We start from the raw sequence: 25,391 nt of genomic DNA, 5'->3' as shown, positions 1-25,391 counted from the left end.
GTTTATGAAGAATGTAGTTTTAGTAATTGTATTGCTTATGAGGTTATTGAATACTAACACATTATGAGTTTGTAATTTCTTACTAAGAGGAGTTTTTAGTCCTCTGTTGATGTTATGTTTCCTGTGGTGAGCATATAGTAGGTTAAATAATTTTTTTTAAATATAAGAATATATTACAATTGCGCACAATTGCTCTACCTTTAGAACTTGGGACGTTTCAGTTTTTGGGTGCTTAATTACCATATTTGAGCTCATTTCATTTTCGGACGCTTACCATATTTGATCTCATTTAACTGCTTACTAGATTTGTATTTTTTTTTATTATATTAAAAAAGTAGAGGTATTTTGAAAATTTTGACAAGATTTAACCAAAAAAACCTAATGAATAGGTGACATTGCAAAAAAATTATTTTTTTGTTATACCATATTTGAGCATCAGTCGACACATATTAGCTTTGAAGGGTTTGTTCCTCCATTCCTGCACAGCATGTTGATCAAGGTGGTTGACTCAAACTACATCGATCTCTTCATTCCTTCCCTCCAAATCCTCTCTGCTCTCAACGGAACATATGCAAACCACAGGACAAAAGATGTTTGGAAATAGGTGGAGAAAACCACATAATTTTCCACCAATTATTGCTTCTACGCTCAAGAATGGCAGTTAATTAGCTGTTTTATTACTATTGGCAACCACCAAATCATGCATATCTTCACTTGGCCAAGCTGCTTGCAGAGACAAAAATTGATATCTTTGATATCTTTCTGAAACCAATTTAAAAATCTTAGGTGAAGCAATGCTCCTTTTTCTTTTTCTTTTGTTTTTTTTTTTAGAGCAAAGATCAAGCAACACAACATATTGTTAAAGCTAAGCAGACAATACAGATACATTTTAAGTAATAAAACACGCATATTTAGTATTGCAAGTAGAGATAGACAGATACCCAAATATACATTCGAAGTAACAAAACACACACAACTTGTATCTAAGACATGTCGCTAGACAAGAGTTATTTTTTTAGACTAATCCAAGTTCAAACACATTTTAGAAGACAATTCGCAGGAATTGGAATATCCAACACATTTCAGAGGGTACTTAGAAAAGAAGTCGGACTTGGAGGGACCGGAATATCAACAGTCCCTTCCAACATGAGTAGAACTTTCTTCATTGAAGGGCGGAGTGAGGGTTCATCTAGAATGCACCAAAATACAACTTTAGCAATTCTCTCCAATTGTCTCTTGTCAACTTCTTCATTATTCACTAGTCTACCAAGCTCACCACTCTCAAAGCATTGGTATGCCCATTCTTCAAGAATAGCTTCTTCCTCTGGAAGATTATGGTCCACACTTTTTCGACAACATATGATCTCTAGCAGCACAATTCCAAAGCTGTACACATCTACTTTGACTGTCACGGGCATTTTTCGATGCCATTCTGGGGCAACATATCCTTTTGTCCCTCTAATATCGGTAAAGGTTTTGGTTTGATCTACTTTCAGCAACTTTGCGAGTCCGAAGTCAGAGATTTTCGGGCGTCTATTTTCATCCATGAGTATGTTCTGGGGTTTTATATCGCAATGAATGATTTGTGGCTCACACTCTTCGTGGAGATAAAGAAGTCCTCTTGCTATATTGCGAGCAATTTCCATTCTCTCATCCCAAGAAGGTTGTGTCTCAGGCGTCAAGAGTATATCTGCAAGCGACCCATTACTCATGTACTCATACACCAAAAGCCTGTTGGGTCCATCATGGCAATAACCCAGTAGACGAACAAGGTTTTTGTGATGCGTTCTCCCAATAACTTTCATCTCTGTATAAAATTCTCTTTCCCGTTCAGCCAACAATTTGTCCAGCCTCTTGACGGCTACAATCCTCTCGCCGATGCCATTCCATATTGCTCCTTTATATACTGTCCCAAAAGCTCCTCTGCCAAGCTCTTCCTTGAAACCACCCGTCACTTTCTCTAGTTGTGCATAAGTAAAAGATTTTGGGGCAACATCCTCACCCAAGACAGTGTTTCCATGATTAGCTAACACTTTATATGACCAAACACGATTTCTGTAAACTGCAATTCCAGAAATCGCCAAGATAACTAATGCAAAAGCAAGTAATGAAACACTGACAATTAGGATGTCGAGTCGAAGCTCTTTCTTGGTTTCTTTTGGCAGATTTCTATCTACAATGGTTGTAGATGTACCAACCTTGATGAGGGTTACGGTTGTGTCGCTTTGATCTCTTCTCCCGAATCGCAACGGAAGCCTCTGTTTTGTGCACACCCCGTCTTTGAACAGAGCAGCTTCACAGTTGCAGTCCTGCAAACATGCTTCTCCGCAATTGTCTTCGGTCGTCGATATGATAATAGAATAATTATCATTTTCCCATACAGTATTAAGCACTGGTTCCATGGTATATCTGTCGCTTTCGCAACTTTCTGCTGTGAAATTCCTTTGACAGCCTGAACTCCTATCCTCCACGTTGACCGATTCAAATTCAGGAAGACATTTGCAAATAACTTCCAGATCGTTTAAAGCACAATACCCGTTAAACCCACATAGACCCTTCGGGTAACATTTGTTGTCTGGAGCAGACCACGTGACTGTCCAATTTCCATTCTGGTTCGTGTCGTACGAGTATAGCCGCAGCATCCCATCGGGGTCAATTGTCAATCGGTAGACCACACCTTTTATAGGATTTCCTGCTGATGTCATATTCGCTATAATGGCGCGAGCGCCATTGAGCAAATAGAGATGACCATCGTCTTCAAGTTGCAGTACGACGTCGTTTTTTTTTTGTCCGCTCAAACCAGCTCCCCAATAACCATATACAAGCGGCGTGTATGGAGTTCCAGCTGGGTACAGCGAGAGCCACCCATCTTCTTGCATCAACAGACGAAATAAGCCGGTTGACTTGTTAGTGTCTGAAAGACTGGAATACAACACCTGTCCGTGGGAAAGATTCTGAGTTGGCAAAAAGGTGTCCGTTGGATAATCGAAACTCTGCCACACCGTCTGATTAGTAGAATTAAGGAGAACAAAATTTCCCGTGTCAAGCATCGACGCGGAGCTTGCACCTCCCGGAAAACTGGCGAGGCGTGTCTGATCCACGCCTTGTGCCGATTGGAGAACCAGTTTTCCATCACGTGTGAAATTCAGTTTAAAATCAGCGGGAACCGGAGGTTTGTCCCGGTCGGCTGTCCAAACTACTGTCTTCTGTGAAATTCCGGCAAGAAAAATGCCGACAGCATAACCGCTGCCTTGCTTGTAGAATCCAAAGGCATATAGACCGGAAGGTGATGGCCAAGAAGAGTTGGTGGTTGGTGTCAAGAAAGAGCCTGGCTTCACAACGGATTGCACCTGTTGAGTGAAAACCGCTGAGAGAAGAAGAAAAGGGAAGAAGAGAATTTGCATCATTGGAGAATGGAGAATAATTGTCTCTGTTTCCAAACGGAAAACGAGGAATATTATATAAGAGGATTCAGGAGCTCGAAAAACGTAGTGAGATTGAGTTGACTTATTGACTTGTCTTGATCAGCTTTTACAAGTCAATAGAGGAGGTTGCATTTTACACACGGTTTGGGAAGAGCATTTTCTACAACATTTATGTGGAGGGGCCCCTTGGTTTCAATTGTTCCACCACGTTCCTATCAACCTTCTCATCTCCGGGTTTTACGCCACCATATTCTTCTTATTTATTTATTTAGTTCAAATGGTGTGACTTTTTTTTTTTATAATATTTGATATATAAAAATTAATTGTTTAGTTGTGAGAGTTGCGACGTTAAGAAAGGTCCGAGCTTTGTGATAAGAGAGAGACTAGAGAGTTCTGTTTTGAGTTGGTCTTCTTCATCCATATTTCTTGGAAACCACCTCTCACTAATTCTCCATCTTTCTACTTTCAAAAATTCCGGTTGACGTAAAAGCTCACAGCATTTCAAGTCTTTAAAACAGTGGTCGTCGGAGTTGGCCAATATAATTTAGACTTTGTTTGGTTTGTGGAATGTCTAGTCTATTAAAAAATGATTAATTTATTGGGAATAGAAAAGTATGGAATAGATTAGTTATTTCTATTATTTTGTTTGGTTGTAACGCTGGAATATACTAGTTAATTATATTCATTTGTTTGGTACAATGCAATATATTGGTAAATAGAATCATATTGTAATTAAATTTTCTAAAATACCCTTATAATACAAATACAATTTATATTATTAAGGACTTTCATTCTTTTTCTTTTTTTTTAAACATAAACAACTTTACTATAATTTATTTTTTATTTTGTTAATTATGTCAGGTATATAGGCTTTTTTTATTTTTGCAATTATGCTACAAAATGATTTACATAATATATATATATAGTTGGAGAATGTACTCTAATCAAAAGAAATCAAAAAACAGATTATATATTTGTATTTTATAAAAACCTTGCAGATTATGTTTCTTCGTCAAAGAAATTAAAAAAAAAAAAGAGAGAGAGAGACGGAGAGAAGAAAATTAGAGAGAAATGGTACAGAGAATCAAAAGAAATCAAAAAATAGAAAAATTGTTCCAGAAGAATTAGAGAGAAAAAGAGAAAGAGAGAGAACGAAATATAGAGACGGAGAAAAGAGAAACAGAGAGAGAGAACGAAATATAGAAGAATCAGAGAGAACGAAATTTAATCAAACAAGTGGGGTTTTTTGTGGCAATTTACACTATTAATTTAATCACACATGAAATGATTAGCTGAGCCACTTATTTTTTAATGGCTTGGCTAAGTCTGTGTGTATGGGATTAGTAGTCCCATAGGAATAGAGTGTTACCAAACAAAAGACTAGCTATACCTAGGGTTAGTCCAATCCAAGAGTCTATTTCGCAAACCAAATGGGGCCTTATTTTCCAATGTTTTACGGCCCAAAATTTCTTGACTAAAACGCTCTAATTTGTTCCAGTTGGCATTTTAATTTTCCATAAGAGAAGAGACATTGCAACACAATAAGATAACATCAAATTATGTAATTTAGGTTGTTTTTAGGTTACAAAACACTTGAAAAATGTTATATATTAAAAAAGTGACATGTTATCGAGATAACTAAAAAAAAAAAAATCGTTCCAAAAGGATTAATCATCTTCACTTTTGTAGATACGCTTTTTCTTCATAAAATTAGAAGTTAATTTTTTGTTCAAAGCTTTTTTACAACATAGAGAACAAAAACTTGATGAAAATATACTCAATTTCAACTGTAACATACCACATTTTTAATATGTGACATTTTCCAATTGTGTCGATACCTAAAAATAATCAAAATTGAGTAATTTGAAAATTTACTATTTCTTTAAATTGTAAGGTATCCTAATCAAATTGAATGAGAATTGGGAAGGGTAGGGCTATAAATGAACAAAGTTAGCCGTGAGCTCGCTCGGGCTTACCTTTATAAAGCTCGGCTCATGAGCGACTCGGTTATTAAATGAGCAGTTCGTGAACATGAAACTATACTCAATTATTAAATGATACATACTCATATAAAACTCGCTCGCTCGTTTCAAGTTCGTGAACATATTCGTATAAGGGCTCGACTCGCTTATTAGCGCAACTCGTATATATTTATATATTTACATATTAATTCATAAATATATATGTATATATTAATTAATAAAAATAACTTATATAGTATATAATTTAATGATAATAGTTAATCATATGGTCATATCTTAAATGATTTAACCTTTGAGTATCTAATGCTAATTGAATCAACAATTTGAATTGTTAATCATATGATTGAATGGAAATTTATTTTACTTAATGATATTATTATAGCTTAAGTATAAATTACTTATAATTTATAAAATTACATTTAATCTATTAAAACTATAACATATTTTAGTTGCAAAATTGGTCAACTAGAGCTATTTTTTTATAAATGAGAGAAGATTGCACTTTTTTTGTTATTATTATTATTAGATTGCACTTTGATAGATCTTTCACATTCACCTTGTTTCTTTGATGGTCGTACCATTAATAAAATTTGTTTATTATGTTTCTTTTATTTATTTTTTTTTATACTTAAATACAAAATTTAAATAATTTGATATAAGCTGAGCTTGAGCTCAAGCTCGACAAAAATTTCTAAGATCAAGCTCGAGCTCGGTGCCCACCTTGGCGAGCCAAGCTTGGACACGAAATGGGGCTCGTATCAAGCTCGAGCTTGACAAAAAATTAAACAAGCCAAGCTAACTCGAGCTCGATACCCACCTTGGCGAGCCAAGCTTGGGCATGAAATGGGGCTCGTGTCAAGCTCGAGCTTAAGCTCGACTAAAAAATAAACAAACTAAGCTTGAATAAGCACTACTCACTCAAACTCGACTCGTTTACACTCTAAAAAAAAGGAGAACTATGAGGTTAGTGCATCTTTGAGACAATGACCGTAGTCACATGATTTACACTTAAAATCCACAATTACCGACCGACTTGCCCGTAAAGATGAAAAAGTGGTACCCTGTGTAGTGATTCCAACCCATGACATTTCGTCATTTCCAAAAAAAAAAAAAAAAAAAGATATGACAATACTTCGTGGTCGATATTACACCTTTTGTTCGTTTTTTTTTTTAGCAAAATCACTAAAAATATAAAAAATTCTTTTCATCAGCCTCACCAAAATTGGGACGTTAACACCGGGTTGGGGGTATTAAGTTGACTTATTGACTAATTCAGTGGGAATAAAGAACTGGACTAATTGACTTGATCAGATTTCACAAGTCAATAGAGGAGGAGGCTACGTACACTTTTGGGTAATTATCATTTCGTCCCATAAATTATCACCGAATTACCATGTACCTTCATCAACTATCAACTTTACATTACAACCTCTTCAAACTGCTATTTTGTTATCAAAATTCCTGTTTCGTCAGTCAAGGTCGTTAAGTCGAATGGTCAACCCATTACGTGCGTGTAAAATTAGTAGTTGATGAGAGTATATAGTAATTGAGTTGTAATTCATAGGGGAAATGATAATTACCCAAAAATAAAAATGTATACGTATTCAAGGCATGTGACGCGCACGTGATGGGTTGACCATCCGACTTGACGACCTTAACTGATGCAGGAGGAGTTTTGGTAGCGAAATGATAGTTTGATGGGGTCGTAATGTAAAGTTGGTAGTTGATGGGAGTATATGGTCATCGAGTGATAGTTCATGGGAAAAAAAGATAATTTCCCCTACATTTTTTCTACAATATATACAACCCTAGTGCTCTTTCAAGGGATTAACAATGAAGGCAAGGTTGATCAATCTGAAATGGGAGTTTTAAATGACGTGGCATAATCTGTATACCTCATATTTATCACAATTTCGTTTTAACTATGAATTACTAAAAGTACTTCCAATGGGTAGCTCAATAAGCCGAGGACCACGCCTCATGCAGCGAAAATCACTAATTTGAATTTCTCTCATTCCTTTCCCTGCATGTCTTTGTGCGGAAATGTCAAAAAAAAAAAAAAAAATCGGTTCTAAAAGTAAATGGAGTGAAATTTAATTCCCAATATTTTCGATTAATTTCAAGAGAGATTGGAATATTTGACTCTTTTTTTTCAATAGTAATTGAAATAAGAACAGTACCCTCCACCCGATTCACCTATTTGAATTCAGACTAATTAATGGAATCCTAATTGTATGCAGTGGGTTGGGCATTCGTTTCAATTCTTCGTTTCAATTTTTTTTTTTTTTTTTTTTTTTTTTTAATGTGGTGTGATAGTATTTGATATCTAAAAGTTAATTATTTAGAGCATTCTCAATGGAAGAGTCAAATTTTTATGCAAAATGGCTCATCAAAACTAATTTTAATCTAGTTTAGCTAATTAATTTTTAAATCCATCCACATCTGATTAACTATATTTTTATATATATCGTTTAAATATTATTAAAAGTGAGAAAATTTTTGAAAAAAAAAAGAACATGTGAGAAGAAAAATAGGAAAAGTTTTGAAAAAAAATAGAACATGTAGGAAAAGATTTGAGAAAAAGAGAAAACAGGTGAGAGAAACAATAAAAAATAAAATAACTCCCTTAAAAAATGCTGTTACATTTAGCTTTTTTTTTAACTCTTCCAATCAAACATCTATTTAACATTTTCTTTTGGCTAATTTAATGTAGGAGTTTTTTAAACATTTGAAGAGTCATTTTAGATAAAAATAATATTTGACTCTTCTACTGAGAATGCTCTTAAGAGCATTCTCAATTGAGGAGCCATATTTTTATGTAAAATGGCTTTTCAAAACTCACTTTTATCTAGTTTAGTTAAGCCATTTTTAAATGTCTCTACATCCGATTAGTTATATTTCTATATATTCTATTAAAATATTATTAAAAGTAATAAAAGTTTTTGGGAAAAAGAGAACATGCAGAGAAAAAGTAGAAAACGATTTGGGAAAAAGATAAAACATGTGAGATAAACAATAAAAGATAAATGGTTTCCTTAAAAAGTGCTGCTACATTTAACTTTTTTTTTTAACTCTTCTAATCAAATATTTATTTTACATTTATTTTTTGTTCATCCAATGTAGGAGGTTTTTTGAACATTTAAAGAGTCATTCTAGATAAAAGTAGCATTTAGCTCTTCCATTGGAAATGCTCTAATTGAGAGATCACATCAAGTAAGCTAAAAAGAAGTTAGGTTAAAAAAGCTCCAAACTTTGTTATAAGAGAGAGTTGTCTTTTGACTTGGTCTTCTTCATCAAAATTTCTTTCCCAACCTCCTCCCATTAAGTCTCCATCTCCCTACTTTCCAAGGGCTTGACAATAAGAGCCCAGAATGACTTCCCGGCCACGCAAAAAGGAAGGTCTTTCCTAGGGCTTGACAATTAGCCAAGAATGACTTCCCGGCCACGCAAAAAGGAAGGTCTTTTTTGGCATTAATTAAACTAGCATATAACCCGTGCGGTTGATTCAATTCGATGCAAAATAAATTATACCAAATAAAAATCCAAGATCCAACATGTTATTGTGCGTCGAATTCTACTTTCACAAATCGAAGTTTAAATTTTGAGTGAAATAAAATAAAAGATTGAAATTGTGAAATTTTCTAAATAAATGTCCAAAAATATTCTCAGCAACTATATATATATATATATATATATAGAGGAGAGTTTTAGACATGAGAGTTTAAGAGTTTGACACGTGGTATTCTATTTATCTGACAAATCATTATATTAAATTATATATATATATATATATATATATATATGGGTAAAGTCCACATACCCCCCTCAAACTACCACTCAATTGACAATGTCCCTCCTAAAATTTCAATTACGACAATGTACCCCCTAAACTACCAAAATATTGTTAATATCTCCCCCCAAAGCTAGCAAAAAGATCAAAATACCCCTATATATTTATCAATATGACAAAAATACCCCTAAAATTCAAAATAATAATAATAATAAAATAAAACGAAAATTTTAATTTTTTTTAAAAAATTATTTTAATTTTTAAACCGAAATTTTTATTTTAAAAAAAATCAATTTTTTATTTTTTTAGATTTTTTTAAAATATGTTTTAAAAAAACGAAATTTTTTTTTTTTAAAACGAAAATATTTTAATTTTTTTTAAATGGAAATTTTTATTTAAAAATTATAAAAGAAAACATTTTTTTAAAAAAAAAACAAAAAAACAAACGAAAAATTTTCAATTTTTATATATTAAAAAAAAAATCGAAATTTTTTAATTTTTTTTTCTAATAAAAAGATTTTTTTATATATATTTTTTTTAATTTTAGGCTTTTCCAAAAATTTTAGTTTTTTTTTTTTTTTTTTAAATTTTACTAAGGGTAGTTTCGTTAATGAGGGGGACATTGACAATGTTATGATAGTTTTGAGGGTACACTGTCGCAATTTAAAGTTTGGGGGGGACATTATCAATTTGGTGGTAGTTTGAAGGGAGTATATAGACTTTCCCATATATATATATATATATAGAGAGAGAGAGAGAGAGAGAGAGAAAGGGAGATATGCTATGGGTCAATAAGTTCCTCATACTTGGCCTATATTCCCTTACAATCAACCATTAGATTATGGGGTCCATTATTAACTTATATGATATTTATATAAGTCTACAAATCTAATGGTTAATTGTAAGGCAATATGGGCCAAATATGAGGAACTTGTTGACCCTTAGCATTTCTCAGAGATGTAATAAGGGAGTTTTAGATCGGAGAGTCTAAGAGTTTGACACATGGCATTCTATTTATCTGACAAATCATTATATTAAATGAAACTGTGCTTTTAAATTTTTTTAAGTTTCAAGTAGATTAGGCTAATATCATGACATGTGTCATTTCATTTAAAATCAAAACACACGTGCTTTTTTCAAACTACCTCTTTCTCAATCTCAACTGACATCAAACATTATTTATCCCAACATTATCTAATATCTAATATAATCTAATATTAAATCTCTAATATATATATATATATATATATATATATGGAAATAACTTCTATGTGGTCTGTGCATAAAACAGGGGTTTTGTGCAAACTATTCATTAGCTGCCACATCAGCTAGAACACTCTAAGAAAAAATAAACACTCACACCTGATTATATCAGGTTTTATTAATTTTTTTTTTTAAAAAAAAAAATGTAGAGGATGGAATAGGGAGGTGGTGGCAGTCCGCCGCCACCTTAATTGGCCGAGGGTGGCGGCAAACAACCCCCTGTGGCCTGGGGGGTGGTTGCGAGCCACCCTGGCCAACCCAGACGGCCTGGGGTGGCTTGCGCAGCCACCCCCAATGGTGGCTGGGTGGCCCACTGTCCACCCCCAGCCAAATCTAGGGGTGGCCGCGTGCCACCCCACAGCCACCCATACTGGCGAAGTGAGAGAGGGAGAGAGATCCGATTGGGTGGTGGGCAGTGGTTTGATTCGATCGGCGGTGGTTGGCGGAGACCGATGGTGGCTAAATGGCTGTGTAGGGAATTAATCCTATACTTTGCAAATATGTATTTTTTTTTTTTTTTTGCAATTTTCTGAAAATAGATGATTTGTCAGATGCTGAGTGGTTTGCACAAAAGTTGGTTTTGTGCAACGATCACACAGCAGCAGCTCTCATATATATATATATATATAATAGGCGAGTTTTAGATAGGAGAGTCTAAGAGTTTGACACGTGACATTCTATTTATCTGATAAATCATTATATTAAATGAAACTATGTCTTTGAATTTTTTTAAGTTTTAAGTAGAATAGGTTAATATCATGACATGTGTTATTCCATTTAAAATCAAAACACACATGCTTTTTTCAAACTACTCTTTTTCTCAATTTCAACTGCCATCAAACATTATTTATCCCCATGTTATCTAATATCTAATATAATCTAATATCAAATCTCTAATATCATATTATCTAATAGGGGAATTTTCTACACGAGTCCATATGGCATGACATTTATTTGATAAATGTTAAAACTTGACACTTGGCATTAAAAAATGGGCATATCTAACAAATATAAGAACTATACACGTGGCATTCAAAAATGAGCATTCAAAATTAAAATGAAACAGTGCGGGCATTCAAAACAAAAGTCTTATCTCCCTTCCCAACCACCCTCAACCACAACCAACATCAACTCTTAAAAAAAATTAAAAAAAAAAAAAAAAAAAACAAGCGGTTGAACAGTAAATCGTTTTACCCAAAGACACATATCCTTATTAAAAACTCACAGAAAATTTGAGATTAAAAACACAAACTCAATTACGTGTTTAGAAATAACACAGCATTGTTCTTTAAGGATCGGAGTATTAAATATAAGCATAATATGTAAAACCCACAAAGATTAAAAAAAAAATTCACAATTATGCCTTACAAAATTCAATTTACTCTGTTTTTAAGATTTACTTTCTATTCTTACGCTATGTTCTTTTGCTTGATTCTTAGAATACTCATATTGTTCAAACACATAAAAGTCTGAATGCACAGATCCCCTTTCATGTTAATGAGAATTTTCCAGACTTTTGCTCTCATTTTTAATAAAAACATTCTATTTTCATTTTTGTTTTTTCAAAAAAGTCTAAAAATTGTTCCCTACAAAATCAAAATTCTCTTAAAAATTGTCCAATTTCCTAAAGATTGCCTTTGTGCGGTGCAATTTACTTAGTTCTAACTTCTCCCTCAAAAGTTAAATTATTTCTTGAATTAATTACTTATAATCCGTTAATGCCTTTTCGTTTTTTTTTCTCGCTTTCAATTTCTATTGCAGTGTTTTGGTCACTGTTTTCTTCGTAAATGCTTTTGATATTAATTTAATTTATAGCCAATTCCAATTTTATAAATCATTAAATGATTTTTTATGATAATAAGAACCCAAAAAGTTTTAGAACATTTTGATAGATACTCATTTGAAATTTTTCTGCAGTTTTTACATGAACTTTCTCTCTTCATTATCTCAAAACGTTTATTACTTATAGTTCAAAATTTGGCCTTCAAACCCGAATGTAGAAAAAACAGAAAGTAGAAACAACTTATAGAAAAGAATTTGGGAAATAACTCCACCACTTAATCATAATTTGCATGCTTGAACTTTTACCATATATAGTTAATAGTTATTCACATTGCCTCATTTTTGCTTCTTGCTATGACTATTTGATATCTGTTTAAAATAATGCCCTAATTAAATAATTTCAAACCGATTTCCTTAAACTCATAACTGAAAAATTGTTCTTAAGCTCATTATTGCGTGAATGTTATATTAGAATATAACATGGGTAAAAAATAACACGTTATATTAGAATATAAACGAAGCAATATTTCCATTGATAATATAAAAATTTGGCAGAATTGAGTCATGGGAAATGGCCAAATTAACCATAGGTTTGATTAAAAATGTAATATTAATAACCTGTCATGCCAAAATATTCTGTCATCATAAAATAATTTGCAAAATATTTCCTTAAGCTCATTATTTGATATTTGTTGCATCGAAAATAGGTAGTGGAATTTAATGCTCACAATGGATCTTTTTTGGGAGGTTAGCTCACAAAAAACCTTTTTTTTTTTTTTTTGTCCTGTCATTTATCCACCTACTAATTATTATTATTATTTTTTTCCATCATGTTATTTTAAAAAACAACCCGTGCATTGCACATGGTACAAGCTCGTCATAATAAGAAGAAAGTATTTTCTTGTCATTCAATCTAATTGGCGTAAACCCACAAACGTTTTTGTTTGATAAGTACACAAACATAAACATGTCAAATTGAAACAATTCTTTGGGGTAAGATCATATTGTCATATCATTACTCTTTTTAATTCAGATAGTTTTTTATTCCCTAACATAGCAAGTAACCTCTTATAAACATTATACTAACAAATACACAATCAAATGGTGCAAGCACTATGAAATGACTGTTACAGCTATGTATGAAGCCTATGCCTCATACATAGCTGAGAGTGTCAAAGCTAGTCATATCTGAAATGACTTTTGTACTCTTAAGTCATCATCCAATTTTCTCTTCTCATGTTATTTGCATCTTCATCTTTGCTACTCGCTGTCAAAATCAAGCACATAGGCACCAAAATCAAAACAAATGACTGCATCCATTTAAAGAAATGTTGCTGTATAAATTGTAGGAAGAACCACGTACATAATCCTAAACTTACATGACAACACTGTGATTCATGACCATACACAATAGTCAAGTAGAGAAGAAATAACTCAAAAGACATGCATCACATAAAGTCCATTTAGGTGTCAGATACACAGTCCTAAATCTGTTTCCAGTTCAAAAGATCTCCAACCTGACATATATTAGGACTCATGAAATTAAGAAAAAAAAGGGATATATGTGATCCAAAGAGCATAGAGTATCAGTGCTACCATTGTTTTTTGCATAGCCTAGCACTAAACCAAAATCAAGTTTAACGCACATAGACAAAATTCTTACCCTGAAGAGAGAAACTGAATCCAAAGCGCAAAACTTTCAAAGAATTAGCATTTTTCCCAGGAACAAAACAAAAACAAAAACAAACCAAAAAAAAAAAAAAAACAAAGAAAAGAACATGAATTTCCGTTGATGGGTACTGCGCATGTACAAACAAAAACATCCTTATCAAACTAATCCCCAAAATCCCAGAAAGAGAGAGAAACTGATCCAAAGTGAAAATTTCCTAGCAAAGGCACACAAATTGAGTTTCTTTTTTCCAGGGAAACAAAAGGAAAGAACACTTTACTTGATCTGAGAGAGATCTTTGAGGGTTCTGATTGGAGTTGTGGAGATGCAGATGTCAATTTAATGAGTTACATTCCATACTTTTCACATATTGAAAACTTAATTAGCCAAATAAGCCAAATAATCCGATTCAAAATAAATTATACCAAATAAAAATCCAAGCGAATTCTACTATCAAATAAATGTCCAAAATATTCTCAAACTTTCTGAGCAACTAATCGTAATCATAATCATTAGAAAAACAGAGTAAGAACACGTGATTAAAGAATATGTGCCGTGAATTTAGACAATCAGATAAGTGAATACAAATTTAATAGAACACAAATTTAATATATAAAACCCATCTCTGAAAACAATAAAATTTCATATATATATATATAATCAAAATCACGTAAAGAAACTAACCTGAGATCAAGAGACGGTGGACAGTGGGGAAAACCCAGGTTGATCACTTATATACAGATTGAAGTCGGTGGAGAAAGATTCAGTGTTAAAAATCGCACAATCAAAAATCAAGAAAACTCACGCCGTTGGGGGAAAGTGGGTATCTCAGCAAAATTAGGGTTTTGGAAAGCCTTTGGATTGGTGACGTTAGAAAAAGAGAGAGAAAAAGAGGAAAACGTTGAAAATCAAGAAAACTCACGCCGTTGGGGGAAAGTGGGTATCTCAGCAAAATTAGGCTTTTGGAAAGCCTTTGGATTGGAGACGTTAGAAAAAGAAAGAGAAAAAAGAGGAAAACGTTGGAAGAAGAGGAAAAAGAGAGGGAGAGAGAGAGCATGCCTTAGAGCATTCCCAGCAGACTCCCTATAAGGGAGTCTGTTCCCTAAATTTAGGGAATATGTCTAAAAAATTGCAAAAAACGTCCTACAGCAGATTCCCTATATGGTTCCTTAAACCATCAGCTGCTACAGTTGAACCTAATGTTTTGGGTTCAACTGTAGCGATCCACATGCTTATTAAATTAGAAAAAAAATATTCTCTCTCCTCTCTCCTCCCGTCTCACGTCTCTCTCACCTCTCTTTCTCTCTCTCGCACCACCAAACCAGAGATCAAACCAGACGTCTCTCTCTCACCTCTCTTTCTCTCTCTCTCGCACCACCAAATGATCAAACCAGAAACCCAGATCGATCAAACGAGATATTTCAGACCGAATCAAAGATTTTAGGGATTTCAGACCAGAGATTTCAAACCAAAGATTTCAGACCCATAAATCAAATCAAACCAAAGAAACCCAGAAATCAAATCAAAGGCACAAGGCGTCAAGGCATGTGAGCGCCGATTGGGTCGCAGTTGGATGGGGTCACGTTGTGCGAGGGGCTGGAGTCGCTGTCGATAAAGAACTCGGCGGACTTGGACGACATGGGGTTGATAGCGATCGCGAGGGGGTGTTGGAAATTGAAGAAATTTGAGGTGGTTGGGTGCAAGAGGATCACAGGGACATGAGTGAGGACATTAGCTTCCTTGTTGGGAGGAGAAGAAAAGGAAGAAATCACAGGAAGAAGAAATGGGTTGCTGCTGTGCTGCGTTGCATCGGAAAGAAAGAATAAGAAAATATGAAGGAGAGAGAAAGTATAAATTAAAGGAATAAAATATAAAAAAAGTAAAATAAAAATATAATATTTTAATGATATAGGGAAGTATTTAGGGAAGCTATTGGGGAGTAAATTGATATAGGGAAGCAAAAAGTAGTTTGGATCCTTAAATTTAGGGAATATGATCGGGTAGCTGCTGGGAATGCTCTTAGAGGAAGAGGAGGAAAACAGAGAGAAGGAAGAGATGGCGTACGTTGTTTCCGTCGTTAGAGAGAAGGAAGAGACGGCGTTTAAAACTGAACCGGTTCTGTTTTTAAAACAATGTACTAAAAATTCGGTTTTTACTTTTTTAAAAAAAAATTAGGCCACATGTTATAATATTAAAATACTTTTGATAATGATTCGGCTTTTTTATATATATATATATAGGGAAATGCTAGAATGCAATATATTCCCCAGTTTTGGCCCATAAATGCCTACGTGGCATCTTTAATTTATTTTATTTTTTTTCTGTTTTCTGATGGCCAAAATATACCAAAATTTTAGTTTGAATTATTTCTCTCTCCCCGATGCCCTTCTCTCCCATTTTCCCTCGCCGTCTCTCTTTTTCCCTCTGAAACTTCTCTCAATGCTCTCTCTCTCTCTCTCTCTCTCCCTCTCAGTGCTCTCTCTCTCTCTCAGACGGTGACGGTGACGCCGAAACTCACTGGCGTCGGTTGACTGGGTTCGAAAATGACGGTATTTTGGGTCCGAAGGAGGTTTTGCTCAGAAGACGCCGAAGGTTTGGGTTCGGTAACGACGGAGGTTTGAGTCCGAAGGGGGTTTTGCCTAGAAGACGCCGGCGGTTTGGCTCCGGCTCTCTCTTAGACCACTCTATTAGATTTGGAGGTTTGGCTCTGGAAACGGCAGTTTGATTTGGGTCCCGTACACGAGCGAAGCCGAATCAAAACCTAGCTTTGTCCTCATCCAGAGTCAATCTGAGGTAATGTGGTAGAGCTCTTTTTTTTTTTTTTTTTTTTTAAGGAGATTATCTGTTTTATTGGAGTTGCTTGGAGGTTGTTTTTTCATCTCAAATTCTCGATTGAATTCGGCTGATTGATAATGATGTGTTAATGTGTGATTTGTTTGTTGTGGCAGAGCAAGTATGTGTCTGCACGGGACAAGTGACTGAATTTATTTCTGGATTCACAGGAAGTGCTGGTCAGTTTTATTTCCAAAAACAGGTTTATACCATTACGAGTGGGTTTGTTTGGAATTAAATGTAGGAATCATATAATATTGTCTTCTCTTAAGACCTTAATCTAGCGTAAGTTTAGATTGTTGAAGTATTTCCTATCACAGCTCTATGAACTCCTTGGGGATGCCTTGTTCTGCCTTTTGTTGACACGCAAAGGCTTTGTGTGTATCTGTTGTGCAGTGTTGGTGAAAGTGCTTGATTAGACGATGATAATAGGACTTTGGGGCACTTTCGTAGCATAATATAATGGATTGTCTTGATCCCCACCCCAAAAAAGATACAATGCTGATTGCCCAGTCCGATCATTGATTCAATTTCACTTTGCTTGTGTATATATACCCAAATTGATTTCCTTAGCTGGGTTTCTTTCAGGTTTGGCACTTATAACAATGAAGGAAGCACTTCTGTGTTTGTTATGGCCGGTTGGTAATTTTTTGGAGTAATATGTTGGTGAATTTTTGTTATTATCTGTTTTGTTCTCTAGAAACTTTTGTTGGGAATGTTTTTTGAGGTTTTTGGATGAGTTTGAGAAATTTGTGATCCGGAAAGACAATTAAAAATGGTAAAGGAAGTGCTAATTAGACTAGATGTGCACAAACCCTCATTAGAACTTACATCAATAGTTATTGAAGATTCTTCTGCACTCCCACATATTTGAGTGATGTCCACTTTGGCTTTTTTGATGAAAACAAATCTCTTGAAATTTTGTTATATATAGATGCTTGGTGGGTGGTTTGTTAACCATTTCTCTTTCTCTTCAGGTTGCTGGAACATGAGGATCTTCAACATTTTGCTATACTAGTTTTTTGCAAACAAACAAGACCTCAAGGATGCCATGACCCCAACCAAAATTACAGAATGCCTCTCTCCATAGCATCAAGAATCATGATTGGCACATTCAAGCTTGATGTGCCCTCACAGGAGAAAGCTTGTATGATGGTTTAGGTTGGATTGCTCAGCAGGTTTCCAGGAAAGCACCAAGTCGAATAATGGAAGAAATTAGGGAAACAAAGAAGAAAGAAAATTCATTTATCCCACTCATTCATGATTGTGAAGGATGAGTGATAAAAGCTACTTTTGTGTATTATCTAAACTGTAGGAGAGCTCCTTCCAAACATATGTGTAGATTTTTTTTTTCAGTTTTGATTTGCCCAATTGTAATGTTCTGCACAATGTAATCATTTTGCTTATATGACTATTTTGTTTCAATTCTTTTGGTCTCTTTTGGATAATCTTTCTGAGTGTTCTCATAATTGCAATGATCATTTTGATGGGAAAGGTGCTTGTAGTTGCTTTTGTAAAAAAATGGAACGTGGAGGAATGGAGCAAATTCAAGTGATAAATGTACAAAATTTAAGGAAAATAAAAAATGAAGCCATAGGAAATCATAACAGCAAACATCTCACATCGAGGAGGACCATAATTTGTTTAGCTTTGCAAACCATTTAGAGAACCTGCCTTCTACATAAGCCAAAATTACAAATGCTTCTGTTTATTTCAAAAATAAAACTAAACCCATGAATGAAACAAAAAGAGAAACACCCTTAGCTCAAAAATTCAATCATTTTTTTTTTTTTTTTGATTCAAAGCACCACAAAAAGATCTTTAAGTTAAGCCTCTAAATTAATGGGCATCATCAAAATGATCTAAACATTCACGGTTACATGGAAACACAAAATATGAAGCCAACATCAAAGGAATGACTTTGATTATACACAACAAATCAGTTGTTGGCATATTACATGATCTTGGAATAAATTACATGTATCAGACGACGGATACTTGAGAGCTCATCACCAGTGATTGTAGGCAAGTATTGTTGATGGTTGAGAAAGCCATAGACTTCATTGAGGATTGGCCGTACATGCATTGCAATCATTGGGTATGTTGGGATTATGGCATTAGCAACATCTATCATCCAACCAATTTTTTGGGGTATGTTGTTATTGATACCATATGCTAGATGCCGCAAAAGGTAAAGCAATACTATTTGGCTCAACGGAAGAGGATCTATAGATAAGACACACCGTAAATCAACCTAAAAAAAAAAACATCAATAAGAAATGGTTGCAGCAAGTATACTTCAACAAGTAACATAACATAATGATAAGGCTGCAAACCTGAGAGCATAACGAATATACAATGGACACATCACTTATTCGTAAGGCTGCAGCGAAAGCTTCGTCATATTTGTGTTGGCTGACTAATTTTGATAACTCATTCGTTGGATTCACCTAACGCACACATGAACAAATTTAAATAAATACAAAATCATAATTAAACACATGCGAAATTGCCATATTTCAGCCAATCACCTGAGTGTTAATTAACTGGCCATGCTAATCATCAGTTGTAGAAGGCAATGAAGGTTGGCAAGTGTTGGCATCATCTTGCGTTGCTTTGGAATTCTACAGTTAATAAATATTTGTGTAAAGTCTACAGTTAAGTAATGATTGATTTTTCAAGTAGAAAGAAAAAAATTATGAACCTTCTTTTTTTGTACCTTCTTTTTGACATTGTTGCTGCTTGATGGCTTCTTCTCTAATTGGGCTTTGTTGGCTGCTTTCTTTACAAGAGGCACTATCTTACCTCGTGATTTTTTGGACACTTTTTCTATAGCTGGTACCCTTCTTAGTGACCGTGGTCTCCCTAGATGTTTAACCTTAACAGGAGAAAGCACCTTTCCAGACTTTAAGGCACGAAATTTCTCATTTAACATGTCAAAATTTTTCATCACTTCCATGGAATATTTCACATTTTCTAATGTATGTGATGCTAATTCTTCAAATTTCTTGAACATTCTGTCATATCTTTGGGCGCTAGAGTTACTCACAAACGTATCACAACTACTCTTAATCAAAGTATAGTTACGCTTTATATCCTTCCTCCATCTGTCAAGAATATATCTTGGTGACAACATTGTAACTTTCTTTGTCACTAGAACCGAAATAGAATGCTTGCATAGGATGCCTCTAAATTCAAACATTGCACAAGTGCACTTCACTTCAAATTCGTCTTCATTGAAGAAAACATTAAATGTTTTGTCGATCATGTGGTTTTCATGAGGTTGACAAGTTTCAACCACTTGATAGGTAGAAATTGCACCTTCACTTCTAATAAGAGAGTTGTTACAATGCACACCTGTTGCAAACTGTTCGTGAACTTCTTTGAACTTTGCGTTTGTGTAAACATCTTGAAATTGCTTCTCTAAAGACAGATTAGTTGACATGGAATTGTGTGATTAAAACAATCGAAATCAGAACGCGTCTCATTTTCAACCATTTTCCTCAAAGCATTATCAAATTGATCAACAAATTCCTTTAGTGTGGTTTGTGAATGCACGTAATCATCAAAAAAGGCATTCATGCTTTCACTCCGCTGCGTTGTAGTCATTCCCACCCAAAATATATTTTTCATCTATGCTGGCACCCAAAAAGTCCGTTCACTATATAATCCAGTCAACCATGAGTTATTATGAAGCTGATAGCTTTCAATTAAAATCTTCCAATTCTCCTCAAATTCATCAACAGTAAAAGAATCATACACACAAGTATTTAAGGCGCTCTTAATGTCATTGCAATGATCATGTGCACCAAACTTTTTAGGGAATTTTCTCATAATGTGCAATAGACATTATCTATGTCGAGTTCTTGGAAAAACTATCGCAATTGCATTTTTCATTGCCCTAGCCTGATCTGTTAAAATTGCACTTGGAGCTCGGTAATTCATGCACTTCAACCACGACTCAAACAACCAAACAAATGTATCTGTATCCTTGTTTGATAGTAGTCCTGCCCCAAAAAGTATTGACTGACCATGATGATTCACTCCTACGAAAGGAGCAAATGGCATGTCATACCTATTAGTCAAGTATGTCGTGTCAAATGTAATGACATCCCCAAAGAATTCATACGCTGCCCTACTTCGTGCATCAGCCCAAAACACATTTCGCACCCTAGCATCATCGTCCATGTCCATCACATAATAGAAGCCATCATTCATGTCTTGCATTCTTCTCAAATAATCACAAAGTGCTTAACCACCTCCTTTGCCAAGCCGAAGCTCTCTTGCCTCCTGTTGGCCGAACCACCCCCAACAGGCCGACCACCCCAGTTTTTTTAATTATTTTATCTTAATATTTTAATATTTTCTTTTATATTTTCTTTTTAAAAAATAAATAATATTTTATTATTTATCTTTAGTGGGACACGTGGCGGGTTGGTGGCTGTTGGATGACAATGGATGGCTAGCATTTGAAAAATATTTGATGAGCAATTTTGCTACTATTGTCGGGGATCCCTATCCCTTTTTATGTGTTAGGAATCAAACCCCACGAACACATCTTTTGGCATTTATTCTACACCTGGAAGTGACTTTTTTTTTTTTTTTTGCTTCAAGCTTTATGATAAGAGAGAGCTCTCTTATCATTGGGTTTCCTTTATCCAAAATTCTTGGCAACTTCCTTTCATTAATTCTCTATCTTCCTACTATCAAAATAAAAAATATTTTTTTTAACTATCTTTCAACAATTTCCGTTGAATTTTTGTGTAACCCAAATGAATTCACTTGAATCTCCATCTTCGTATTGACTTAAAAGCTCACAGCATTTAAGAAGAAGATCTCCGCTGAAAATTGGGAGGCTATCAAACTGGTATAATCCGAGATTGATTTGATAATGGAACAAGAAGATCTCCACTGGAAACAGCGTACAAAACAAAACTGGTACAAAGTAGGGGATTAAAATACGCCCTTCTTCCACGCATGGGCCAATCACAGGAGGAAAATCAGCTCTATTCGGAAGGTGTTGGATGAAGATGGAGTGGAGTGGAAAAAACCAAAGTAGATAGGGAGCTTTTGTACAGTTTTATCAGTCTCTCTTCTCGGCAAGGGAGATACAAGGGGTAAGTGAATGTATTGCTAACTTGGAAACCAGTGTGTTGACTGAGATGAACGCAGGTTTGCTGCGCACCTTCACCTTGGCCGAAGTTGAAAATGCCTTATTTCAAATGGACCTGCTAAAATCCCCAGGGCCGAATGGTTTCTCCGCATGCTTCCACCAACGATCATGGAGCACATTGAAAACAGAGGTTTGCAATGCTGTTCTTGATTTTCTTAATCATGATGTTTTTGATGTAGACATTAATACGACAAATATTGCTCTTATCCCAAAATCCAATAATCCCTCACGAGTGACTGACTACAGACCCATTAGCCTGTCTAATGCAGTGTATAAACTTATCTCAAAAGTGCTAGCTGATAGATTGAAAAAGGTTCTGCCTTTTATTATTTCACCTACGCAAAGTGCCTTCATCCCAGATAGACTCATCATCGACAACATTCTGGTGGCTTTTGCAGCTTTGCACACAATGGATGGCCAAATGAAGGGGAGAGAGGGTTTTATGGTTCTCAAATTGGATATGAGCAAGGCCTACGAAATGGTAGAATGAGACTTTTTGGAGGAGGCCTTAATAAGGAAGATTGGGTTTGTAAATTGATGACTGCCAAATATTGCATATTTTGACTCCTTAATTTGCATTTGTTAATCTTTATCTTTATGATTTTCTGGTGTTTGTGTTAGTTTTGGTGTTTTAGTTCTTTACAATTGCTAAGGGAAAACTACGGTTTAAATGTAGAAGATGCAAAGGAATTGAAGAAAAGCACTTCTGGAGTTGGGATCGAAAGCACTACACTGGCGCTCGAGCCCAATAGCCTTACGCTCGAGCTCATCTGCACTTGAGCATGGACAACAGCACACAAGCGCAACGCTTGGGCACTGCACTGTAGTAGACCTATTGCCTAAGTGCGATCTAGCGCACCTAGTGTGCGCTCGAGTGCACTCGTCCGACCTAATAGTGTTGAAACCCTAGTGTAATGTTATAAATACCATATTTTTCTAGGGAAACGCACCAAATGGGTGCCGTTCACTGTATTATTTCGAGTTTTGACAATTTTGAACTCTGAATTCAATTACCTTTTGTAAGTTTTTAGTTTTTATGAATTCAATCCATTTTATTATGTTGTTTGAAGTCATGAGAGGCTAAAATATTCAACTAAGGTTCAAGATGAACCATAACCATTGATTAGCTTTATATTTCTCATGTATGTTCGTACAATTTCGACATTTATATATATGATGTTCTATTTCAATTCAGTTATTAGATTAAACCCTTTTATTTGATTGCTTGATTATTTGTTTGATTAAACGTTGGATATTCGATGTGTTTCATCTAACGGATACATAGAATCTTTTGATTGAAATTGGATATCCATTGTTTTTCGTAATTCAAAACAGATACATTGGATGTTTTGGTCTTAGTTGGATATTCATTGTGATTTGTAATTAGGATGGATTCATTGAATATTTCAATAGATTAATTTTATAAAAACAATAGAACATGCATAGGGTTTAATTATGTGTCGGATGTATGAATAAAAACATAAGAATGTATGCTATAATTTGGTGAGGTGGATTTTGAAAACCTTAGTGCCTTTTTTATCATTTGATTTTAATTAATTTAGTTTCGTTTATCTTTTTTCACAACAAAATCACATCAAATTTGAAACTAGGTTAAAATGGAATTGATTTAGATAGAAATTAGCTTTCACAACACAATTTCCTGTGGATTCGACCTCGCACTTGCATAAACTATATTGCAAATGACTCATGCACTTGTGAGTACTTTAAAACTCACAAAAAGTTTTTGGTGCCGTTGTCAGAGAATTGTTTTTGTTTGTGAAAATTGATTTTATTTTTCTACTAGTTTAGGTAGATTTTTGTTTTAATTTCTTTTTGCAATTTTATTTTATTTGATTTTATTTTTATTTGCCTCTGCTTTTTGCTTTTATCTAACAATAAAAAAAAGAGTGTTTTTGGTGCAGTTTTTGTTTCTATTGCAATCTCTGCCGAAGGAACCAGACGAGTACGCTCGAGCACACCTCAGCACGCTTGAGCGCACTCGAGCACAAGGCAGCAAGGCAAGCCGCTCCTATGCTTGCCCATTCCGCACCTGTGCTCAAGCGCATTGCACACGCACGCTTGAGCGCACACCATTGCCACTCGAGCGCACCAGCATAGCAACAACACAACTGACGGACCAGCGCGCGCCTACAGTCGATTGCTTCTCACCTGCGCTCGAGCTCATCTTTGCAGACAACCTCAATAGACTAGCAGCAGCTAAGTAGAAAAGTTTTTTTTCAAATTCTTTTCGGTCTATTTTGTGAGCAGTTTATTTTCTGTTTTTGCTTTTCTTATTTTTGTGAATATTTTGTTTTTGTTAGTTAGTTTATTTTAGCATTTTTTGTTTGATGTATGGTTGGTCGGAGATCCTTGAACCTAGAGTTGACACTTTTAGATCCTGAATTAGAAAGAACTTTTTGGAGAAGTTGTAGAACACCTACTGAGTTAGAGACTCTTGAGATGGGAGACCAACCTGTACCGGAGAATGTGGACCTCATTAGATCTCTGAGGGATTTGTTTGCACCCGTTGAGATAAACTCTCCTTCGTGTATAGTTTTCCCCCAACTAATGCCACACATTTTGACCTTAAGCCTTATATTATCCAACTCTTACTATCATTTCACGGTTTAGAGATGGAAAACCCTTACAGTCACGTGAAGAAATTCAAGGATATGTGTGCCACATTCAAGTTTCAGAACTTTTTCAAAGAGTCTGTTCATTTGAGACTGTTTCCTTTCTCTCTTTACAATAGAGCCAAGGCATGGTTGGATTCTAACATGCCCGAATCTATCACATTGTGGGAAATATTATTGAACAAGTTCTACAATAAGTTTTTCCTAATGTCCAGAGTTAATGAGTGCCGAAATGAAATTTTAAACAAAATATTGTTGGTGTGAAAAAAAAAGGTTATAATTTCATTTATATTATTTGTTTCCCTATTTGATTCGGACATTAATAATACTTAATTTATTGAATAATTTAGAAAGGTCAAAAGGAATTAATTAAGGAAAAATCGTACACTTAATTCATTAAAAAAAATAGAAAAAGGAAAAACCCTTTCACTATTTGCACAATTTAATTATTAAAAATTACGAGTAAAAAAATTTAAAATTTAAACAAAATATTGTTGGTGTGAAAAAAAAAGGTTATAATTTCATTTATATTATTTGTTTCCTTATTTGATTCGGACATTAATAATACTTAATTTATTGAATAATTTATGTATGTAAAACTCTTGAAATATAATCAACACAATTAATTACGCTAATTAATGACCGGAGGTAAAAATAAAAAAAATGCTTCAGATATTAAAAACATGGACATGTGTCGCAATTCTAAGCACCCTCAGATATTACAAAATATGGACATGTGTCGCAATTCTAAGCACGCTCTACGTCAAAACTCGACTTTTATTTATGATATATATGATTACAGAAAACTGATTGTTTGGGATTGAGTTTTTTAAAAAATTGTG

General features: G+C 34.5%; 1 protein-coding gene and 1 pseudogene across 1 annotated transcript; both read right to left on the bottom strand.

The window, feature by feature from the left end:
• Positions 1–1,069: 1,069 nt before the first annotated feature.
• Positions 1,070–3,407, bottom strand: LOC132165046 (G-type lectin S-receptor-like serine/threonine-protein kinase LECRK3). The gene has a single exon (XM_059575555.2). It carries the CDS (start codon positions 3,405–3,407, stop codon positions 1,083–1,085), a length of 2,325 nt encoding a protein of 774 aa, XP_059431538.2. The 3' UTR covers positions 1,070–1,082.
• A 15,702-nt stretch (positions 3,408–19,109) lies between these two features.
• LOC132178117 (protein FAR1-RELATED SEQUENCE 6-like) lies at positions 19,110–20,985 on the bottom strand (annotated as a pseudogene).
• Positions 20,986–25,391: the final 4,406 nt, after the last annotated feature.

The sequence above is a fragment of the Corylus avellana genome, chromosome 11, assembly GCF_965113065.1.
Source record: "Corylus avellana chromosome 11, dhCorAvel1.hap1.2, whole genome shotgun sequence".
NCBI lineage: Eukaryota > Viridiplantae > Streptophyta > Magnoliopsida > Fagales > Betulaceae > Corylus > Corylus avellana.
This window is presented reverse-complemented; position numbering and strand designations above follow the sequence as displayed.